Here is a 21,059-nt window from a genome sequence, read left to right as displayed (position 1 = left end):
ACAAGTTTTCCGTGGTCAAGAAGGGTCACGAATCGACCTTGTAGCGCGAGTGGGAAGAGGGAAGAAGCCCCCCTCCCCCTCCCCCCTCCCCTGCCCTGGCCTGCCGCATCCACCCCATCCTGGCGTGAGGACAATAGGGAGCTTTTAGGAGGGGCGCGGAAGATGAAGGCGCGGGAAAGAATCCAATAAAACAAGAAGGAAGTAGGCAATGGATTAGGAGAGGAAGGGAAAGTTTAGAAATATTAACGCGTTGAGACTGACGGTGGAATATTGGAAGGGGATCAGGAGAATGAGACGAGGGGGAGGATCTATATAGTTGGTTTATTGGAAGACAGGAAGAAAGTAAACACACAGTGAGGTAGAGAATGAGTAAAGGGGAAAACGTGTTGTGACATAATAAGGAAAAACGACGAAGCAAAGCATATATAAAATTATAATTAGGGAGTGTTTAGGAGGTGCGCCGGGGGGTTGGGGGGGGGGGAAGGAGGCCCTGTTAAGATAGAAAATGTGCAGGCAGGCAGACAGTAAGGTGAAAAGATAGGAATAAGCGCACTGCGGCAGAATGAAACACCAGATAACTCAGAGAAATATCGAAGGATTTTTTTTCTTCCGCCTTTGAGAAGATTGGAAGTTATTAGAAAAGGGTCATTGGGCTACCGTGAATAAGATTGTGTTTTGTGTTATTTCCAGAAACCTTATAACGCTGATCGATGATAACGACGAACGCCTCGCAGGAAGTGGTATGAATTATTGATAGTTTTTTCCGAGTGCCAAATATTGTGTGTCAGAGGTGGAGGAGAAAAGCAAGAGATTGTTATATTAAAGACACGATGCTTTTGACAAGAGTTATAAGACAAGAAGAATGATTGATTGATTGGTGTTGTGAGACGGTGTAACTTAGACGAGAGGAATTACCGTTGAAAAGACAGAGGTTGAATGGATTAAAATAAGGAAGTGGATAGCTGTGATTACATATAACGAAGGCTGTGATGTATATATGACAGAGAGAGGGTCAAGGGGAAATTTGGAACCGGAAGTTATGAATAATAAACGGTTTAGTGAGGCGAGCACGGAAGGCTACAAAAAGTTTAATTGAAAATACAAGCTGTGATCCCAAGCGCCAAGTAATTTGAGACATTCTAGACAAAGGTGTGAAAAACTAAATAATCGAAATAGAGCTGTTACAGTAAAGGCCACAAAGTTGAGAACCGACATCATCACGGAAGAGAAATGTCAATGCTATGCTCAGTCCAAGAATTAGTCCAACTCCAGAACACGAAGAGATATGAATACTATTTATAACATTGATCATTCACAGTTAGTAGCGTTCATTCTCTTCCATATTCGTTCATAAAGTGGTTGATAGTCTTTGGGGCAGTTGTACAAGACGTGGCCAGAGTCAAGACACGTCCAGGGAGCCCAGCCTTCACCATGTCATCAGACCGGTCACCATGGCGAGGATGGGTCGAGTTCATGCCTGGTCTTCTTATGGTTTCCTCGGAGGCGGGTCCGTCCTGGCGCCAGTGTGGCCACGTTCTTCGCAGCCCCACCACGACCACCACCACAAGCGTCACCGCCGCCATCGCATCCACGCCCCCTGGCCTCCTGACGACGCCCACAGCGGCAGGAAGCACCAGCAGGACCAGCCTCTCTCCAGTCCACAGCTTCATGTCAGCTACGTCGCCACTCGCCATCGCCGCCAGGGGCCATGTCACCTGCGTGTCGTCTTCGTCTGCGTGCGTCGTCAGTACTCAAAGTTACATCACAGACTTAAACAACCAAGGCGGTGCGACGTCACTGAACGTCAAGAGCCCGACTTGCGTCACACCCGCCGTCCACCAGCCATCCAGCAGCCGCCAACATGTCCAGGTTTCCACATACAGGTAAAAAATAAATTGAAACAGCGTCACCTGGGGATTAGCCGCCATATCTTCTGTTTGAATGCATATAGAGCAAATGAAGCGAAACCGCAGGCCGGAATACTATACGTGTAATCGTTAACAAACAAATTCAGCCACTCCGCGCCGACCAGCCATTTGTATGTATATATGTACGTACGTATGTGCCAGTTTCCCGCCGAGTTTCACTTGCGTCCGTGAGAACAGCGCAGCTCAACGCCAGAGCCACACTTTCACACGAATCTAATAACCCCGGAGAGGCAGGCGAGCAGACAGGTGGAACAAAAGACAGAGAGGCAGAAGTGAAAGATACCCAGACATTGACCGACAGGTAGACAGACAGGCGGAATGAGAGGCAAATGGATGAATGGAGACAGGCAAATGAAGAATAATAATACACATAAATGAAAATTGACAGGGAAGTAGCAGAAGAGGAAGAAAAGACAGAAAAAGAGAAACGAGGAATAAAACAGAGAGAGAGAGAGAGAGAGAGAGAGAGAGTTGTAAAAACCTACTACGTACGTACAGACAAACAACCGGATTCACACCATTACGTTTGGGTAGTGTGTCCTTGGTGGAGTGGGGAGACCGTAAGCTAACCAGTCTCCACTCCCCCCCACCACTCCACCCCCTCACCACTAACCACCACTCCACCCCACCATCCACTCTAGCACCCCCCCCCCTCCACCACCGCCACATACCACCCCCATACCACCATCACCATTACCACCATCACTACCACAGCCACAGCATCCACCTCATTACCACTACGCTCTCTCTTTGTGTCATTCCACCCATTATGATGATTATCTAAGCCACCCTTTGCACCTCCACCATCACCACTACACTGTCACCACCACCATGCTTATCGCTAACACCATCACCATGTTATCACCCCACCTCTATATAGCAACCTCCCCACCCATTCACCACTGCTATTTCACCCCTACCACCATTTCCCCTTCTATTTCCCCCTACCACCATTTCCCCTTCTATTTCCCCCTTACCATTTCCCCTTCCATTTCAATCACCACCGCTGGTTGCATCTCCCTTCCCTCATCACCTTCATCACCTCTGTTTTCTCTCTTTGTTACACTCACCACCACCACCATCACCACCACCATCACCATCACCTTTCCCTCAAGCTCCCCCTCCCGCTATTTCAACGCACTCCTCACGCCACTCTCTCCCACCACCATCACCATCCAGCGCCTCCGTACTGTTGCATAAGCAAACAACACACGCCGTTGGAAAAAGATAGATGTTGCGTGGACAGACCTTACGTACAATGCTCCGCCAGAGAGAGAGAGAGAGAGAGAGAGAGAGAGAGAGAGAGAGAGAGGCGGGAGTGGCCTTGTGTTGTATTCACTAAGGTGTGTCGCGGCTCTTGTGTGTGTGTGTGTGTGTGTGTGTGTGTGTGTGTGTTTACGTCCGTTTTTCTCTCTCTCTCCCTCCCGCACCTCACGCCGCCTCAGTGTTGCCGCAGTGAACGAGCCTTGCCATTGCACCCATTCAGCTCGCGGGCCTGCTGGATGTTACTTCTCTCAGGTCCCCGCCGCCCCCTCGCCCCCCCTCCCCCCCCCACGAAGTCAGACAGCACACACGGCCTTACACACACTTACTTATATGGTTCATCTTCCCTTGACTTGTTTTGGTGCCAGACGCTAACCTACCAACCTACGTACCTACTTGCAACTTGTTTATCCGCCTTCGTTCATTGCTATCCATCTTGCCAGCTATACCTACTTACCTTATCTATCTACCTACCTACCTACCTACTTACCTATCTGTCTGCCTACTTACCTACCTACCTACCTATCTATCATAAGAACATAAGAACGTAAGGAGTCTGCAAGAGGCCCTACCTACCTACTTTCCTATCTACCTACCTACCTACCTACCTACCTTCCTATCCACTTACCTAATTATCTACAGCTGGCTATTAATCTACTTGGCCTTGTAGTGTTGATATACAAAAAACTGAGAAATCACGTTTTATTGAAGGAAAAAAAATAGTTAATATAAAACAATGAAGTCTGTTTCTTTTTCCTTTTCGTTTTTGTTCAGTCAGGGAGGCGTGTCTTGTTTTTCTTTTTCTTTTTTTCATGTTCTTAGTTTTTTTTTCTGTATCGTTACATTACCAAGGTTTGCAATGTACTGAGTTTGACAGACGTTTTATTTCCCATTGTTCCATTTGACTATTTTTATGAACATTCTTAAAAAAAAACGTAATAATCAAACTCTCTCTCTCTCTCTCTCTCTCTCTCTCTCTCTCTCTCTCTCTCTCTCTCTCTCTCTCGCAGCCATCCGCTAGCGTTAGGCATCTTTTTGTTACGGGGAAAGAAAGAAAGAAAAAGAGAGAGGATGAATTTTTACTACGCACGCACGCTAACTCGGAGGGCCACGCGGGACTCAATGAAATTTATGCCGAGTGTGTGAGATGCTTTGTTTCGTGATGGCGAGGCACCTATTTGGAAAGGGGTGGAGGGGGCGAAGAATACGGGACGGATGGGGATAGTGGGGGTAGTGGTGGGGGTGGTGGAGGGAGCTGGAAGGGTGTGGTAGTGGACCCAGGTGGTCACGTGACAGTGTTATTGTTGGTGATGGGAGTGGGTGTGGCGTTGCTTGCGGTGGTGGTGTTGGTTTGGTTTCGGTGGTGGTGATGGTGCTGCTGGTATGGTTGTTGTTAGTGGGGATATTGGTAGTGGTGATGATGATGGGTGTTGTATTGTTGGTTGTCTTTGTGATGGTAGTGATGGTGAGTGGTGATGATGAGGATAGCAGTAATGACGGTGATGGTGAAAATTATGGTGGTGGGGGTTGTTGGTGGTGGCGATGGTGGTGGTGGTAGTGGTGATGGTGGTTAGCCTAGCCTTGAATCTCTTGCATTGCGTTTTTCTCCAGTCAGACACTCTGCCGTTACTTGCCTCCCCTCTGCCAGCCACTTTCCTCCCTCCTTCTCTCCTTCCCTCCAGTCACTTTCCTCCCTCCTTCTCTCCTTCCCTCCAGTCACTTTCCTCCCTCCTTCCCTCCTTCCCTCCAATCACTTTCCTCCCTCCTTCCCTCCAGTCTCTTTACTCCCTCCTTCCCTCCAGTCACTTTCCTCCCTCCTTCTCTCCTTTCCTCCAGTCACTTTCCTCCCTCCTTCTAACCACTCTTTCCTCCCTCCTTCTAACCACTCTTTCCTCCCTCTTTCCCTCCTTCCAGCCACTCTTTCCTCCCTCCTTCCCTCCTTCCAGCCACTCTTTCCTCCCTCCTTCCCTCCTTCCAGCCACTCTTTCCTCCCTCCTTCCCTCCTTCCAGCCACTCTTTCCTCCCTCCTTCCCTCCTTCCAGCCACTCTTTCCTCCCTCCTTCCTCCCTCCTTCCAGCCACTCTTTCCTCCCTCTTTCCCTCCTTCCAGCCACTCTTTCCTCCCTCCTTCCCTCCATCCAGCCACTCTTTCCTCCCTCCTTCCCTCCTTCCAGCCACTCTTTCCTCCCTCTTTCCCTCCTTCCAGCCACTCTTTCCTCCCTCCTTCCCTACTTCCAGCCACTCTTTCCTTCCTCCTTCCCTCCTTCCAGCCACTCTTTCCTCCCTCCTTCCAGCCACTCTTTCCTCCCTCCTTCCCTCCTTCCAGCCACTCTTTCCTCCCTCCTTCCCTCCATCCAGCCACTCTTTCCTCCCTCCTTCCCTCCTTCCAGCCACTCTTTCCTCCCTCCTTCCCTCCTTCCAGCCACTCTTTCCTCCCTCCTTCCCTCCATCCAGCCACTCTTTCCTCCCTCCTTCCCTCCATCCAGCCACTCTTTCCTCCCTCCTTCCCTCCTTCCAGCCACTCTTTCCTCCCTCCTTCCCTCCTTCCAGCCACTCTTTCCTCCCTCCTTCCCTCCTTCCAGCCACTCTTTCCTCCCTCCTTCCCTCCTTCCAGCCACTCTTTCCTCCCTCCTTCCCTCCATCCAGCCAGTCCCTTAACCCACTCACTTTAGCCAGTCGTCGCCCTCTTTCCTTCCCTCCCTCTCTCCCTCTCTCCAGTTACTCCCTCTTATATCTCCCCTCCACTTTTCTCTCTTACCTCCTCCAGTCACTTTTCTCTCTCCAGTTCTTCACTCAGTCACTTCTCTCCCTCCCTTCTTTCCTTCTCTCAATTTTTTTCCTTTCCTCCTTTATTCTCTCCCTCTCTCCATTGTTAGTTTTCTCCCTCTCTCTTCCTGTTATAGTCATTTTCTTCCCTTGCTTTTCTCTCGCGCTTCGCTCCTTCTACGAATCTACGTATACGTAAGTAATTCTCTCTCTCTCTCTCTCTCTCTCTCTCTCTCTCTCTCTCTCTCTCTCTCTCTCTCTCTCTCTCTCTCTCTCTCTCTCTCTCTCTCTCTCTCTCTCTCTCTCTCTCTCTCTCTCTCTCTCCTGCCCTTCGGCGCCTCCCGCTCCCTCTCTCCCCCTCCGCCGGACCAAAGTCACCTTCAGGGCGGGGGTGGAGAGGAGAGGAGGCAGCGTGGAGAGCAGGAACCTCCTTTGTGTGGTGGTGGAGGAGGCGGCGGCGGCGGCGGTGGCGGTGCTGGTGGAGGTTGACCCTATGTAGGCGCAGGTGGAGGTAATTACAGTGTCCTCGGTCTGCTCCGTGGCGCCAGTGTTCGATCTGTGTGTGGTTGTCTGTGTGTGTGTGGCTTTCCGTCTTTCTTTCCGTCAGTCAGTCAGTCAGGTAGTCCTTGGGCTCACTGCTTCGCTCCCTCCCTCTTTCCTCTGTCCTTCCTGCGGTGTGTGTGTGTGTGTGTGTGTGTGTGTGTGTGTGTGTGTGTGTTTACAGCAGAGGAGACAGTGCAATGGCGTGAAAAAAAAGAAAACAATAATGAAAAAAAAGCCCGCTACTTACTGCTCCTAATGTGTGTGTGTGTGTGTGTGTGTGTGTGTGTGTGTGTGTGTGTGTGTGTGTGTGTGTGTTTTAGACGTAAACAACAAAAACAAAATTACGTCCACTACTATACTACTCCTCTTCCCCTTATACTTTCTCTTGCTTCTCCTCCTTATTCGCCTTCTATTACTAATATTACCACCGACACCAATAATACACACCACGGGGGGGAGAGAGAGAGAGAGAGAGAGAGAGAGAGAGAGAGAGAGAGAGAGAGAGAGAGAGAGAGAGACAACGATACTGAACACCTGCCGTACTACGAGGTAATTACGCCTCTATCTACTCTGCCCCTCCCTCTTCCACTTCTCGTTCCTCCTTTGTTGAGGGAGTGGGAGCCATAAGTAGACCCAAAGATAGATAAACTCGTGTCCCTCACCCCTCACCCCCACCCTTCTCCCTCATTTCCTCTTTCCCTCCCTCCCCCTACACACCTGAGGGGAGGGCGCCGTGCACCTGTCTGAGGGTCATTAGCATATAGGGACAGGGCGGGACACACGAGCAGGTCGGGTCCGGTCCTTTGTGGCGGCGGCTGTCGTGTTGTTCCCATAATAAAGAGAATTTCCTATTTTAGTAATGCAACTCTTGTCCACTCGCCCCGCAGCTTCCCCGCAGCCTCTTCCCGGCCTTCCCGGGTGCGTATCATGCAAACAGATCACTTTCCGAGACACACCCTCCGTCTGCCTCCCTTCCCCCCCTTCACACACACACACACACACACACACACACACACACACACACACAGACACGCGGGCGCGCGCGCGCGGCCTCCCATTCGTCTCTCCTACCTTCACCCACTCACATCGCTGCTCTCCTCGCCCTCCACGCTCCTTCCCTCGCCCCCCCAGCGCTCCCTCGCTCTCCGCCGACAGAAATATTGATCTTCGTGGCTAGAAATCGCGCGGCGCCGCTGGCCGAGCGGCAGGGCCGGCGGCGCCAGAGACCACCACCTCGACGGTCCAGAGCGGCGCCACGGAGGCCGGGAGGCACGGCCAGGTGAGCGCCTTTCCTGGCGGGGCGGCGGCCGCTCATCCACCCTCTTGGAGAAAGCCAGTGTGATGGAGTCATGGCCATGCGTCTCCAGTGTCGTTGACTTTTACCATCACTGCGTGGAGGACAATATCTCATATCGTTTGGTTCTGTTCGTCATCCACTAAATAGAATAGCGCCACCAGACATAAAGGTTACAGTAGGGCAGTGAGAACTGCTAACACATACTTCCCTCCATCTTGGAACATTGACCTTAAAGCCCTTGTGGGGTTTCTTTCCTCGTACGGTAATCGGCTCGATGCTCGACTCACGCCCTGCCTCCGGGGAGTGGCCGGGTGTGGGGCGCCTCAGCTTGTTACGATACACTGCCGCTAACGCCCCTTCAGAAGCTCCTGCCAGTCGTTATTGACAAAGGCGTCATCTGCCTGTATCCAGAAAACTACCCTTCTCCTCAATGTCATTTTCTTCAATCAAAATATTATCTCACGATCTTCAGGGTAAATTTCTATTCCTTATGCTTCATTCTTCACCAAGGTGCCGTCGAAAGGAGAAAAAAAAGTTATACAAGTCTTCAATCATCTGCAAACGCCTGGTATGACCTTAAAATAGCCCCTCATTCACCGAAAAAATCTAAATTTGCCCGAGTGAGAGTGAGCATCGATTTAAGTGCGGAGGGAGGCAAGGAAAGGGTCGCCGGGTAGACACAGAGAAGGTAGACGCTTGATGAAAATATCGAGACCTCTAAGATGCATGGCAGTTCTCGTTGCCTCAAGTAGCTGGGCAGCGTGAGGGGAAGGAAACTCGGGCAGGGGAGCTGAGCAGGAAGAAGGGAGGCCGTGTAGGTGTTCAGTATTTCACGGCCGAGTGCCTGCCCCCCTTTCCCGCCCTACCCTTCCCTTCCTCCTGGACCCGTATTCTCAAACCTTTCGGCGCCCAGTTGCACATATTTTACAAGGCTTTCGCAGGCGTGTCGGGCATTTTCAGGGGTATGTTAATGGCCCTGGTGGTTGTTTAACTCTTCTTCTGTACCATGAATGTGAAAAAAATCCTCATGAAAGCCCGATTAATCTCCATTTTGACCTTTGAAAATAGTTAACGTGCGAGGTGGAAGCGTCTGAGAATACCGCCCCTGGACGGATGCGACAGACGGGCGCCAGGTGGAGGAGGGAGGGAGGGAGCGAGGGCCGAGAGGAGAGGTAGAGGACAGGAAAGAGGAAAGAATGAGGCCAAAGCTGTACCTCTCACCCTTGTGGCCCTCGTCTCCCCTCGCTCCCAGGGCCACCGAGCCTCACCCTGGCCCTCGCGTCCCCTCTCATGGTCCCTCGCAGCCCCTTGATCACCTCTCACTTCACCTCTCTTCTCACCATTCTCTCTCTCTCTCTCTCTCTCTCTCTCTCTCTCTCTCTCTCTCTCTCTCAACAGCACCTAACCACACAATAAGTACAGTTTCAGCATTATTATCCAAAGATTTGACAAAGGAACCGTAACATGAGTCAATACGAAGACATACATACATTCTCTTTAATAATAACACCTAATCAAACTAACATCGATTAATAATTCAATTGAAATATACATGAAAGGGTGAATGAATGAATGAGCATGTTAATGAATGATAAATGGATGAATAAGTGACTATATGAAAAGGTCTGTGGATACTATATTATGTTTTATTGATTTCGTGATGGTTATTGGACGCCATCAGATGTCCCTTTATTATTTCGTTGTTGCTGTGCTGGTGATGCGGTTGGTTACTCGTATTTCTAAACCTCTGAAGTGTTGCGTCATCTCTCTCTCTCTCTCTCTCTCTCTCTCTCTCTCTCTCTCTCTCTCTCTCTCTCTCTCTCTCAACTCCACAGCACGAGAGAGAAATTCAAGAAAAGACAAGCATTTCCTCTCTCTCTCTCTCTCTCTCTCTCTCTCTCTCTCTCTCTCTCTCTCTCTCTCTCTCTCTCTCTCTCTCTCTCTCTCTCTCTCTCTCTCTCTCTCTCTCTCTCTCTCTCTCTCTCAACTCCAGAGCACGAGAGTCAAATTCAGGAAGAGAAAAGACAAGCATTTCCTCTCATTTTCCTCCTCTCTCTCTCTCTCTCTCTCTCTCTCTCTCTCTCTCTCTCTCTCTCTCTCTCTCTCTCTCTCTCTCTCTCTCTCTCTCTCTCTCTCTCTCTCTCTCTCTCTCTCTCTCTCTCTCTCTCTCTCTCTCTCAACTCCACAGCACGAAAGTTAAATTCAGGAAAACACAAGCATTTCCTCTCTCTCTCTCTCTCTCTCTCTATCTCTCTCTCTCTCTCTCTCTCTCTCTCTCTCTCTCTCTCATCTTCCTCCTCCCTTTTCTTCTTTCTCTCCTCCTCTTCTTCTTCCTTCCGGCGCGCCTCCAAAGCGTCGCCAGTCAGCTAGTTTGGGGGTACTGTGCGTGTGTGTGTGTGTGTGTGTGTGTGTGTGAGAGAGAGAGAGAGAGAGAGAGAGAGAGAGAGAGAGAGAGAGAGAGAGAGAGATGAACGTCAATACCACTATAAACAACCCGACAGACGGACACAAACGATTTAGATGACAATGATATTATTACAATGACCTTTTTTTATTGTAAGTCTCCCTCGTCTTCCTATTTTCCTCCTCCTTCGTGCGCTCCTCCTTCCCCCTTGACAGAGTGTGGGGGGCACCGGGGGAGGGAGGAAGGGGGGAGGGGGGGTCATAGGCGGTGTGGCGGCGGCGGTGGTATCGGTGGTGGTTGTGTGGTGGTGGTGATGGTGGTTCTCCCTCTGCCCCGCCCCGCCCCGCCCCGCCCCGCCCTTACCGTCCAACCCCTGCAGGAGTCTCTGTATTGATTTATCTCGCGGCGCCACCTTGTCTCTCTCTCTCTCTCTCTCTCTCTCTCTCTCTCTCTCTCTCTCTCTCTCTCTCTCCGCCATATAAATAAGTAGCAAAAATAGAAAATCCTTACGTATGTTAATTTTCTTGTTGTTTTGTTATATATATATTTTTTGCCCCTCCTCCGGTTCTTGGAAAATAGGTTTGTTTTGATTCGAGAGGAAAATGTTGGGGAGAGGAGTGTGTGTGTGTGTGGGGGGGGGGGGGAGGGGACGGCTCAAATTATGCAGGGGAGAGAGAGAGAGAGAGAGAGAGAGAGAGAGAGAGAGAGAGAGAGAGTTTGTGGGTGCTGTGTGTGTGTGTGTGTGTGAGAGAGAGAGAGAGAGAGAGAGAGAGAGAGAGAGAGAGAGAGAGAGAGAGAGAGAGAGAGAGAGAGAGGCTGCATGTACGTAATCTCTCCACTCAAAACGAAATCGGTACCAGCCCTTTTTTTTTAACCTTTTTCCCCCTCGATTGTCCTCGTTTTGTTTTCTCTTCTGGAAACAAATATATGAAACCACCAATCGATAATACCTTAGCTTCTATATGTTGCCTTTGTGCTTTGGCCTAAACGTTATATAAAGAAAAGAGAAAGGAAAGAAATAAGAGGTTGTTACATAATAGGTCACACTTGGCAGCTTAATCCAAAGGCCCTCCTCTTTCTCATCCTCCTCTTCGTCTCCCGAGAAGAAGCCTCGCCGTGGCACCGATAAAACTCTACGGAGGTCGTAAATACGTTAGTTTACCCCCACACAGGGTCGTTCGCGTGGAAGAAAACGTGCTTGTCTGCCAACTCCGGGGAGGGCCGAAGAGGGACTGTCTGGTGAGGTTGGCGAAGGAGAAGAAAGAAGAAGAAGAAGAAGAAGAAGGAAGAAAAAAAGGAGAAAGAGGAAAAAGAAAAGAAGATAAAGAAAAAAAGGAGAAAAAGAGTTGAAGAAGAATAAGAAGAAAGGAAGGAAAAAAGGAGAAAGGAATAAGAAAAGGAGAAGATAAAGAAAAAAGAGGAGGAGGAAAAGGTGAAGAAGACAAAAAATTAGAAGAATAAGAAGAAAAATTAGGAGAGAGAGAGAGAGAGAGAGAGAGAGAGAGAGAGAGAGAGAGAGAGAGAGAGAGAGAGAGAGAGAGAGAGAGAGAGAGAGAGAGAGAGGAGCAGGTAGCAGGTCGAGAGGGATATTATAAAGAAAGGATGGATGGCTACGAAATGACTGCAAGAGGAATAGTGAAGGAGAGAAAGGAGGAAGGGAGAATGGACAAAACAAAATCGAGAGCAGGAAGGGAGGAAAGGGAAAGTGATGAAGAATGGAAGCAGGCGAAAGAAAAAAAAATGGGAAGAAGGGAACCAGGCGAAGAAGGAAACGACATAAATTCTAGATCGAGAAGAGAAATGGGAGGAAATCACGCGGAGGTTAGTTTGGCAGGTAGAGAGGAATATAATGGGGTGTGTGAAGCGAGGCGAAGCGTGACCTAAAATAAAAAATAAAATAGAGCCAGGAGATCGCGTAAAGTCGCAAATATGTGGAACAGGAAGCCGATTGGGACCACGCATGCATGTTGGCCAAGGGGTGCGTGCGTTCGTAACAAGGGGATTTCGAAATTAATGAGGTCCGGTTCGACAGCCGTTCCCTCTCTCTCCTTTCCGCAACAGTCGCCTCGCCCTCCAGCCGCCGTCTCCCAGGTATCCATGCACGCCGCCGCCCCAGTGGGTGTATGTCTTGGGGGTGGGAGATGAGTGTTGTCTTCAGCGAGCGCGTCCTGAGTGGCTCCGCGGACAACTTCCTCCTGCATAATGCGATGAGACTCCCGTGCACCGTTGGGTGTGCGGGTGGGTGTAGGCGATTTTTTTTTTTTGTGTGTGTGTGGTTTAAAGTTAAAACACATTAAAGTATTCTGCCTGAAACTGCATGTCAAGGAAGTGTTTATAATACTCCGTTATGGCTCGTAAAAAATGCAAGACTGTAAACATATAAACTTGATGTGTTGAAAGTATAAGAAAGAGAATACTGAACAGACATGCTGGTGTGAGAAAATAAGGAACCGAATGCCAAGATGCTTTCCTATATAAGGCAGCCCATTAGTCACGCTATATAGTGAACACAACCCACCTGCCGTACTCATGGTCTTGAAAACAGCGACTTTTATGTCTTAGATTTTAGTGGCTGCTTTAAGTAACAAAGCTGAGGGACGGTATAACGTGTTTTCAGTGAATATTTCCAGTGTGTGTAAAGACGTTTTGCCGAATTATGACTATTAATACTAATGAAAGATGCACGTTAAACCGGTTCAGGCAAGCTATAAGTTTTCATGTTATGCTGGATTGAATCGTAAATGTGTGTGTGTGTGTGTGTGTGTGTGTGTGTGTGTGTGTGTGTGTGTGTGTGTGTGTGTGTGTGTGTGAGAGAGAGAGAGAGAGAGAGAGAGAGAGAATGCGCTTATGTATGCAGCTGTTGGGCCTCTGCAAAAGGTGTTTATATATACATGCCTCCAAGTATACCATGCATGCATCAGTAGGAGCGTGTTTACGAATTAATACAAACTGACTCGCCTCCTTTATCTATTCATTATGTTTACGTGCGTATATTTACCTTGCTTTATTTTTTATATTTTTTTTATTCGTATGCTCGTCGTATGTCGTGTGGGCGGAGGTTCACTTAATTATGCATGTTTGTTTGGTGACTAACGCTTCTTTTTGTTGTTGTTTCAGAATGTTGCCGAGAGGAGGGGTGATGGGCCTGGAGGGGGAGGGAGGGGGGATCGGGGGGGTGCTGGTGGACACGACCCGCCCCTCCCCCTCCCTTCTGGGGCCCCAAGTCAACCTGCAAGACAAGGACGACGTCTTCTCCACCAGGTAAGGAGAGAGAGAGAGAGAGAGAGAGAGAGAGAGAGAGAGAGAGAGAGAGAGAGAGAGAGAGAGAGAGAGGGACCAACTAATAGTAGATAAATAGAAAAGTAGATAGGTAGTCATATAGATAGATAAGTAGGTGAGAGAGAGAGAGAGAGAGAGAGAGAGAGAGAGAGAGAGAGAGAGAGAGAGAGAGAGAGAGAGAGAGAGAGAGAGAGAGAATATCCCATAATACGCACGCCAGGTATAATAGTCTTCATCAGGCAATATTGTGGGATAGAGTCGTGATCCCTCTGATTATCCTCCTTTAGAACTGAAGCTTCATGACGCCTCGCTTTGAGAGTCTATAGCACTCAAGAGACCCAGGCCCATATTCACAAACATCTCGGGGCTTACACACCCACATTAGTTAAGGCTTTCGTAGAGATTGCGGCTATTTCCTTGGGTACCCGTATGAGCCTTGTGATAGTTTGCCAAGTCTTCTGCACCACGATCGCGAAAAGCACTCATGAGAACCCGACTAATATCCTATCTGGGCTTGAAAGTATTCGTTGTGAGTGCTGAGTGGAAAAATTTGGGCGGCTTTTCCGACACCCTACGCCCCTGTCCACCCAGCAGTGAATGGGTACCAGGTATTAATCGGGGGTTGTGTCCCGTCTCCTGGAGTCTGTTCCCTTCTCCTATAATTCCTTCCCCTTCTGTCTCTCTCCGGCATATGACCACAGATGTTGCGCCGACTAAATGAAACTTTCCAGCTTTTTTCCGGTGTGAGTGCCGAAAGCGTTTGAGAAGACGGGCCTAGCTACTTACAAGGTTATTGAGTACGTGGTAGGTACTTACGCGGTACCTCCCAGAAATTCTCACTTGCTCAGTTCACTCCACTCGGGGGTTATGTTGGTATTTTTAGACGCTTTCGCTTCTCACATCAGCTATTTCTAAAGGTCAAAGAGGGGATCAATCGGGTTTTCATGAGTGTTTTTTAAGGTTCATGGTACAGAAGAAGGGTCAAACTACCACCAGGGTCATAAAACTACCCCTGGAAAGGCCTACAGCTCCTACGAAAGCCATGTCAAATATGTGAACTTGGGCAACGAAATGTTTTAAAATACGACCCTTCTTAGGCTGTGCTGCTTGTGTGCTTGGCTGGCTGGAGAGGGTAAAGTGGGTATGCTATATAAGTGATGTAGCATTGGTGTTTGCGTTACAGTGCTTATGTGGAGTAATAATAGCATGCAAACACGCACACACACGCATATTCACTCACTCCTGCGCACACACACACACACACACACACACACACACACACACACACACACACACACACACACACACACACGAGAGCAGTGTTGTTAATTCGAGCAGTATTATTTCATGCAGCACCGACAGGGAGGATATGGACTTCAGGAAAAGGTAAGTTAACAAACCTCGCGCATGCCTCTCTGGTGCAGCGTGCGGCACCTTCCTGCATGCTTGATTAGATATCTTCGTACTCGGACAAAAACCCTTGCAGCAGGTCATGTATTTAATTATCAGCTCCTATGTGACGCTGACCATATGGTGCCTTCAAAATAAATGGATGACAAGTAATATGTATGTCATGTTCGTATTTCTCTCCAGATGATAATGGTGACGATCTGTACCATTTACACTCAATAAGAATGAATAGTTTGATTTCCTCACCAAATGTATGACTCGCCACTCTCATTGTTCGCTGCATCGCTCCTCTACACGTAACTTCTGGCCCCTTTTCAGTTTTCACTATATAATGTTATTGCGTCCCTGACATGGGGCTGCTGACTGAGGGAATCGAGGCCTTGGAAGCCGTGATCACGTGTAGCCCGACACCTGCTTCACGCCACACCTGCAGCACTCGCACCAAAGTTTCTCGCGTCGGACGGAGCAAGCTTCTCAAAGAGTTCCTCTCTGTTAGGCTAAACTTACCGTGTTTTTTATGGTTTCTGGATTCACACCAAGACCTCGTTGCCTCGTATCTCCATTGTACGCTACTTGGCCGTCGTACAGACAGGTGTAGCTACATGGAAACTGGAAAGCTTCTTCTTAGTTGCAGAGAAAGAACCGTGGTCTCATTCAGAGTAAATTTGTATCACATGACTTACTGAGCATGCCTTAAGGTAGATAGTTTAGATTCATTTAATGGAGGAATGTAAAAGTTAATCTTCTTTATTCGTATACCTTACTGAAAACGCTTTTTTATTGAACGTGAAGAAAGGCGACTGCGTTTAGCCTTCCGTTCACCGTTCAGAGCGATAACAGCGGACAGTCTGCTCACGTGACTCAGTGCTATCTGGTCTACAGGTGGAAGGAGAAGGGGATGGGGGGAATCTCTCAATCCCGCTCTTTGATAACATCTCCAGGGACTTAATTACTTCCCCTCCGTCAGGCAGCATTACGCGATAAGGAGTCAGCCGACCCAAACAAGAGACAGGATGCGAGGCTCCCAACAGCCTGGCACGGGACGACCAAGTGTACCTTCACCCCCAACACCCACACCCACACCCACGCACGACACAGACAAACGTGGGGCTGATTTTCCTTGTCGTTTACACACATTTGTCCGCTTATTACAGACTTCCCCATCTATGGAAAATCTGATATGCATGATGCTGATGTCAAAGGTTGTTGCTGTGATGACAGAGGGGAAATTAAAATCATATATCCGTAATTAAAACTACGACTGCCATCCAGGCCCTGGAGAACTAATGGGCAAACTTCCTCTTCTTCGGGAAATCTGAAATGCACAGTGTTGTTGTAGAGGTAATTGTTCACGGAGCCGGAAACAAACATATATCCATAATTAAAACTACGACTGCCATCCAGGCCCTGAAGAACTAATGGGCAAACTTCCTCTTCGGGAAATCTGAAATGCACAATGTTGTTGTAGAGGTTATTGTTTACGGAGCCGGAAACAAACATATATCCATAATTAAAACTACGACTACCATCCAGGCCCTGAAGAACTAATGGGCAAACTTCCTCTTCTCTGGGAAATCCGTAATACATGATGCTGTTGCCAAAGATTGTTGTTTTACTCATTGCGCTGAAATCAAACTTATATATCGTCACTTTCGTAAACATAGCGCCTAAGTCATTATTTTCTACTTTACAGGAAATCAGAAAAAGAACTGTCATTATCTCATTTGGCTCAAGATTTAGGTAGAAATGAAAAAGCCAATTCTAGAACACTCAAACCCTGAATGACGAAGGCAACTATACAAAAATGGGCGTCACATGTTGAAAAATTGATGTAAACAGAAACCTGGAAATCGCTGAAAAATGACATAGGCAATTATTTTATAAGGGTGACGATATATCAAAAGTACGACTGGTTTCCGGGTACTGGTGGGCAAATGGGCAAGTGTACATGTTTACCAGTGTGACGTCATTGCGCCGTGCATTGTAGGTAAAAGGAATCCTCGGTGAACTATTCCTGTGTCTGTGTGTCTCCCTTTGTGACCCCCGCAGCCTCGACACCCCACACAGCCCGTGGCGCGCCGACCTTCGTGACTCGGAAACCTCCACGTGGCCCTGACACACACACACACACACACACACACACACACACACACACACACACACACACACACACACACACACACACACACCTATTAGCTTGCAGGTGTTGGAACTGAGGCTTGGTGGGAACAAAGTGTGTTGGTGTGGACTTCACTACTGAGGAAGGAAAGGAATCGTATATTAAGAAGGGTACCGAACACCTCATGACGATAAAATAGGATGAACGAAGACTAAGGGAACCGAATATTGAGAGTTGTGTGTTTTCGGACATCTTGATATTGCTGCAGACACTGGGGGAAGAAAATATTAATCATTCTTATAAGTGTGCACGCGCTGAATGTGGATATATATTTTTCAGTTAAGCGTGATGTGACTTATAGGATTTGATGGTATGGAGTCTGTCTGTGTGTGTGTGGGGGCGGGGGGGGGCATGTCAGGGAAAGATGTGAGAGGGTTGGGTGGTGGGACGAGGGAGTGAAACTGTAAGGATGATCCGCGGGAGGAACCTATACGGACTTCGCAGTGTTGTGGCATCTATAGACTTCGCAGTGTTGTGCCATCTATAGACTTCGCAGTGTTGTGGCATCTATAGACTTCGCAGTGTTGTGGCATCTATAGACTTCGCAGTGTTGTGGCATCTATAGACTTCGCAGTGTTGTGACATCTATAGACTTCGCAGTGTTGTGGCATCTATAGACTTCGCAGTGTTGTGACATCTATAGACTTCGCAGTGTTGTGACATCTATAGACTTCGCAGTGTTGTGACATCTATAGACTTCGCAGTGTTGTGACATCTATAGACTTCGCAGTGTTGTGGCATCTATAGACTTCGCAGTGTTGTGACATCTATAGACTTCGCAGTGTTGTGACATCTATAGACTTCGCAGTGTTGTGACATCTATAGACTTCGCAGTGTTGTGGCATCTATAGACTTCGCAGTGTTGTGGCATCTATAGACTTCGCAGTGTTGTGGCATCTATAGACTTCGCAGTGTTGTGACATCTATAGACTTCTGCAGTGTTGTGGCATCTATAGACTTCGCAGTGTTGTGACATCTATAGACTTCGCAGTGTTGTGGCATCTATAGACTTCGCAGTGTTGTGGCATCTATAGACTTCGCAGTGTTGTGACATCTATAGACTTCGCAGTGTTGTGGCATCTATAGACTTCGCAGTGTTGTGGCATCTATAGACTTCGCAGTGTTGTGACATCTTTAGACTTCGCAGTGTTGTGACATCTTTAGACTTCGCAGTGTTGTGGCATCTATAGACTTCGCAGTGTTGTGGCATCTATAGACTTCGCAGTGTTGTGGCATCTATAGACTTCGCAGTGTTGTGGCATCTATAGACTTCGCAGTGTTGTGGCATCTATAGACTTCGCAGTGTTGTGGCATCTATAGACTTCGCAGTGTTGTGACATCTATAGACTTCGCAGTGTTGTGGCATCTATAGACTTCGCAGTGTTGTGGCATCTATAGACTTCGCAGTGTTGTGGCATCTATAGACTTCGCAGTGTTGTGGCATCTATAGACTTCGCAGTGTTGTGACATCTATAGACTTCGCAGTGTTGTGGCATCTATTGACTTCGCAGTGTTGTGACATCTATAGACTTCGCAGTGTTGTGGCATCTATTGACTTCGCAGTGTTGTGGCATCTATAGACTTCGCAGTGTTGTGACATCTTTAGACTTCGCAGTGTTGTGGCATCTATAACATTTCATTTCCTCAAGCCCCCCTGACTGGTAACACAGGAAACGGACTACTGTACTGACCTCTCATCTGGCCACTCCTTTACTTTCACAGGAGAAAAGATTGGCGTGTTTATTTATTTATTTATTTATTTATTTTATTTATTTCTTTTGAGCTGTTTCATTTATAGTAAAAAAATCATCACACCTTCCTACATGCGGCTTTCAAACATTCAAGACAAAAGTAACATCGTCATTATAGTCAATATTAAAAAAAGTCCTGCGTTTTCATATAATTTTCTTTTCATTTGCTAATTTTTTGGGGTAGTGCAAAGTACGGGACTTTTCCCCGGCCCCCATGATTATACAAAGATTATTTAAAGATTACTTGTGTCCTTTTGTACTAATGAAGAAACAAGAAAACATTAAGGTGTTCTTGGCTGATGTAGAAGATTTACGAGATGAACCGAACATACTTTTTTTTTTTTTTAACGAACATTTAAAAGAAATAAAACGTAGAATATTTACGAGATGAACCGAACATACATTTTTTTTAAACGAACATTTAAAGAAAATAAAACTTAGAATATTTACGAGATGAACCGAACATACATTTTTTTTTAAACGAACATTTAAAGGAAATAAAACATCGCTAACTGAGGTAACGACAAATTTCATGGAACCTGAATAAAGAGGAGCCATTTTTTTCCTTCTAGAATATCCAACAAGGAGAGTGCACCGGAAATCGAGGTAGCGGCAGATTCCACGGCACTGCTTTATTTCACCAGGCTTAATTTAGTCATCACGCGTGTGTCTCAGGGCCTGTTTACTCATTATATATACGAAATGAAGTGAGCAGAGATAAGCCATCCAAATTCTTTCTTTCAACAAGTTCACCAATTCTTTTCAACAAGTGTAAGAAATACATCGGATAATGAAGTAACGGCAGATTCCATGGAGTCGGTTCAGCTTGATCGGCGTTATTTAGACAGCACGTACGCAAGTGTGTCCGAGCTAAGGACTGCGAGATCATGTAAGTGGGGAATGTGTGCGAGCAGGGTATACGGACTACACATTTTGTTTACTTTGGTGTGAGAGGCGGAGGGAGGGGAAAAGGAGGAGGTAGACACGTGTGGGTTCTTAGGGTCTCCAGATTCATTCAGTGATTCGTGGCGGCACTCGGCTCGGGGCCAAGGCCTGCTGACGTAGCTCGGGCGAGGACGGCTCTGCCACCACATAACAGATACTCGGTGTGCAGGAAATACAGCCATACGTTTAAGGGATATGCGATAACTTTTCATTAGCAGCTGCGGCGAAGAAAATTGTAAGTTTCACGGAAATTTTTTGCCAAATGTTATTTTCCTTGTTATTTACTCTATATGACGACCAATAACTACTTCTAAAATCTTGTTTTTGTTTTTTAATCGTCGGCAACGGAGAGAACGTTAAATATATGTCTATTATCGATTTGTAAATGTAATGAACTTATCGTCTAGTGAATGAAAGAATAATAGAAAAATGTATACCATATATACATTTTTTAAATACTCCCCTTACTGCTGATGAATATATATATATATATATATATATATATATATATATATATATATATATATATATATATATATATATATATATATATATATATATATATATATATAATGCAAATAGCAAGTTTCATCACAAAGTTTAGGTCTGGCAGAATTTGCTAGTTGTGATTTTCTCCAGGACAGTCTACGATGCATATGCCCGATCACAACATTCCTGAGCTCTTTGTGTGTGTGTGTGTGTGTGTGTGTGTGTGTGTGTGTGTGTGTGTGTGTGTGAGCGACAAGTGTAAGTGCGGTGAGGGTCACACCTGTATAACACCTGTGCTCTCTCTCTCTCTCTCTCTCTCTCTCTCTCTCTCTCTCTCTCTCTCTCTCTCTCTCTCAGGACAAAAAAATCTTCCTCTAAGTGGTCGCAATTTCCTCTGTTTGGCAACCTTTAGTTCTTGGAATTCACACACACACACACACACACACACACACACACACACACACACACACACACACGTTGACTGGAAGAATGAGGAAGTTACCAAACGATGTTGTTGACTTGACAGATACTTTCACACTTTCCGGAGATTGATGGAAGCGAGAGGCGGCGAGCAGAACGTTGAGGGAATCTGGAAGTTGCCTAATTTTTTCTATCTGTGTGTAACGATTATTTTCATATCTTGTTTTGAAGAAAAAGGAGGAAGTCAGTCCCTGCCAGCCACCTCGCTCAGACTGTGTGAACATATGAATATATACATAGGAAAGTATATTAACTCATTATTTCAACTGTAGCGCCTCCCTTGTGCAGTGGTCAGCATGCCTGGCTAGCTACCAATCCGTGAGCCC

At 47.2% G+C, this 21,059-nt stretch overlaps 1 protein-coding gene across 3 annotated transcripts in view; it reads left to right on the top strand.

Moving 5' to 3' along the window:
* Nucleotides 1-517: 517 nt before the first annotated feature.
* The window catches only part of LOC127009688 (mitogen-activated protein kinase kinase kinase 12-like), a gene marked incomplete at its 3' end in the record, with an annotated part of 46,782 nt that continues 26,240 nt past the window's right edge, over nt 518-21,059 (top strand). For 2 of the 3 annotated variants that reach the window (XM_050883007.1, XM_050883006.1), the window contains 3 exon segments: nt 518-1,883; nt 13,318-13,461; nt 14,818-14,865. In XM_050883007.1, coding sequence (XP_050738964.1) covers nt 1,432-1,883; nt 13,318-13,461; nt 14,818-14,865 — 644 coding nt within the window. 3 annotated transcript variants of the gene reach the window in all.

This window comes from Eriocheir sinensis, chromosome 41 (assembly GCF_024679095.1).
Source record: "Eriocheir sinensis breed Jianghai 21 chromosome 41, ASM2467909v1, whole genome shotgun sequence".
Classification (NCBI taxonomy): domain Eukaryota; kingdom Metazoa; phylum Arthropoda; class Malacostraca; order Decapoda; family Varunidae; genus Eriocheir; species Eriocheir sinensis.
The sequence above is the reverse complement of the archived record's forward strand: the minus strand, read 5'-3'. Positions and strand labels throughout refer to the sequence as shown.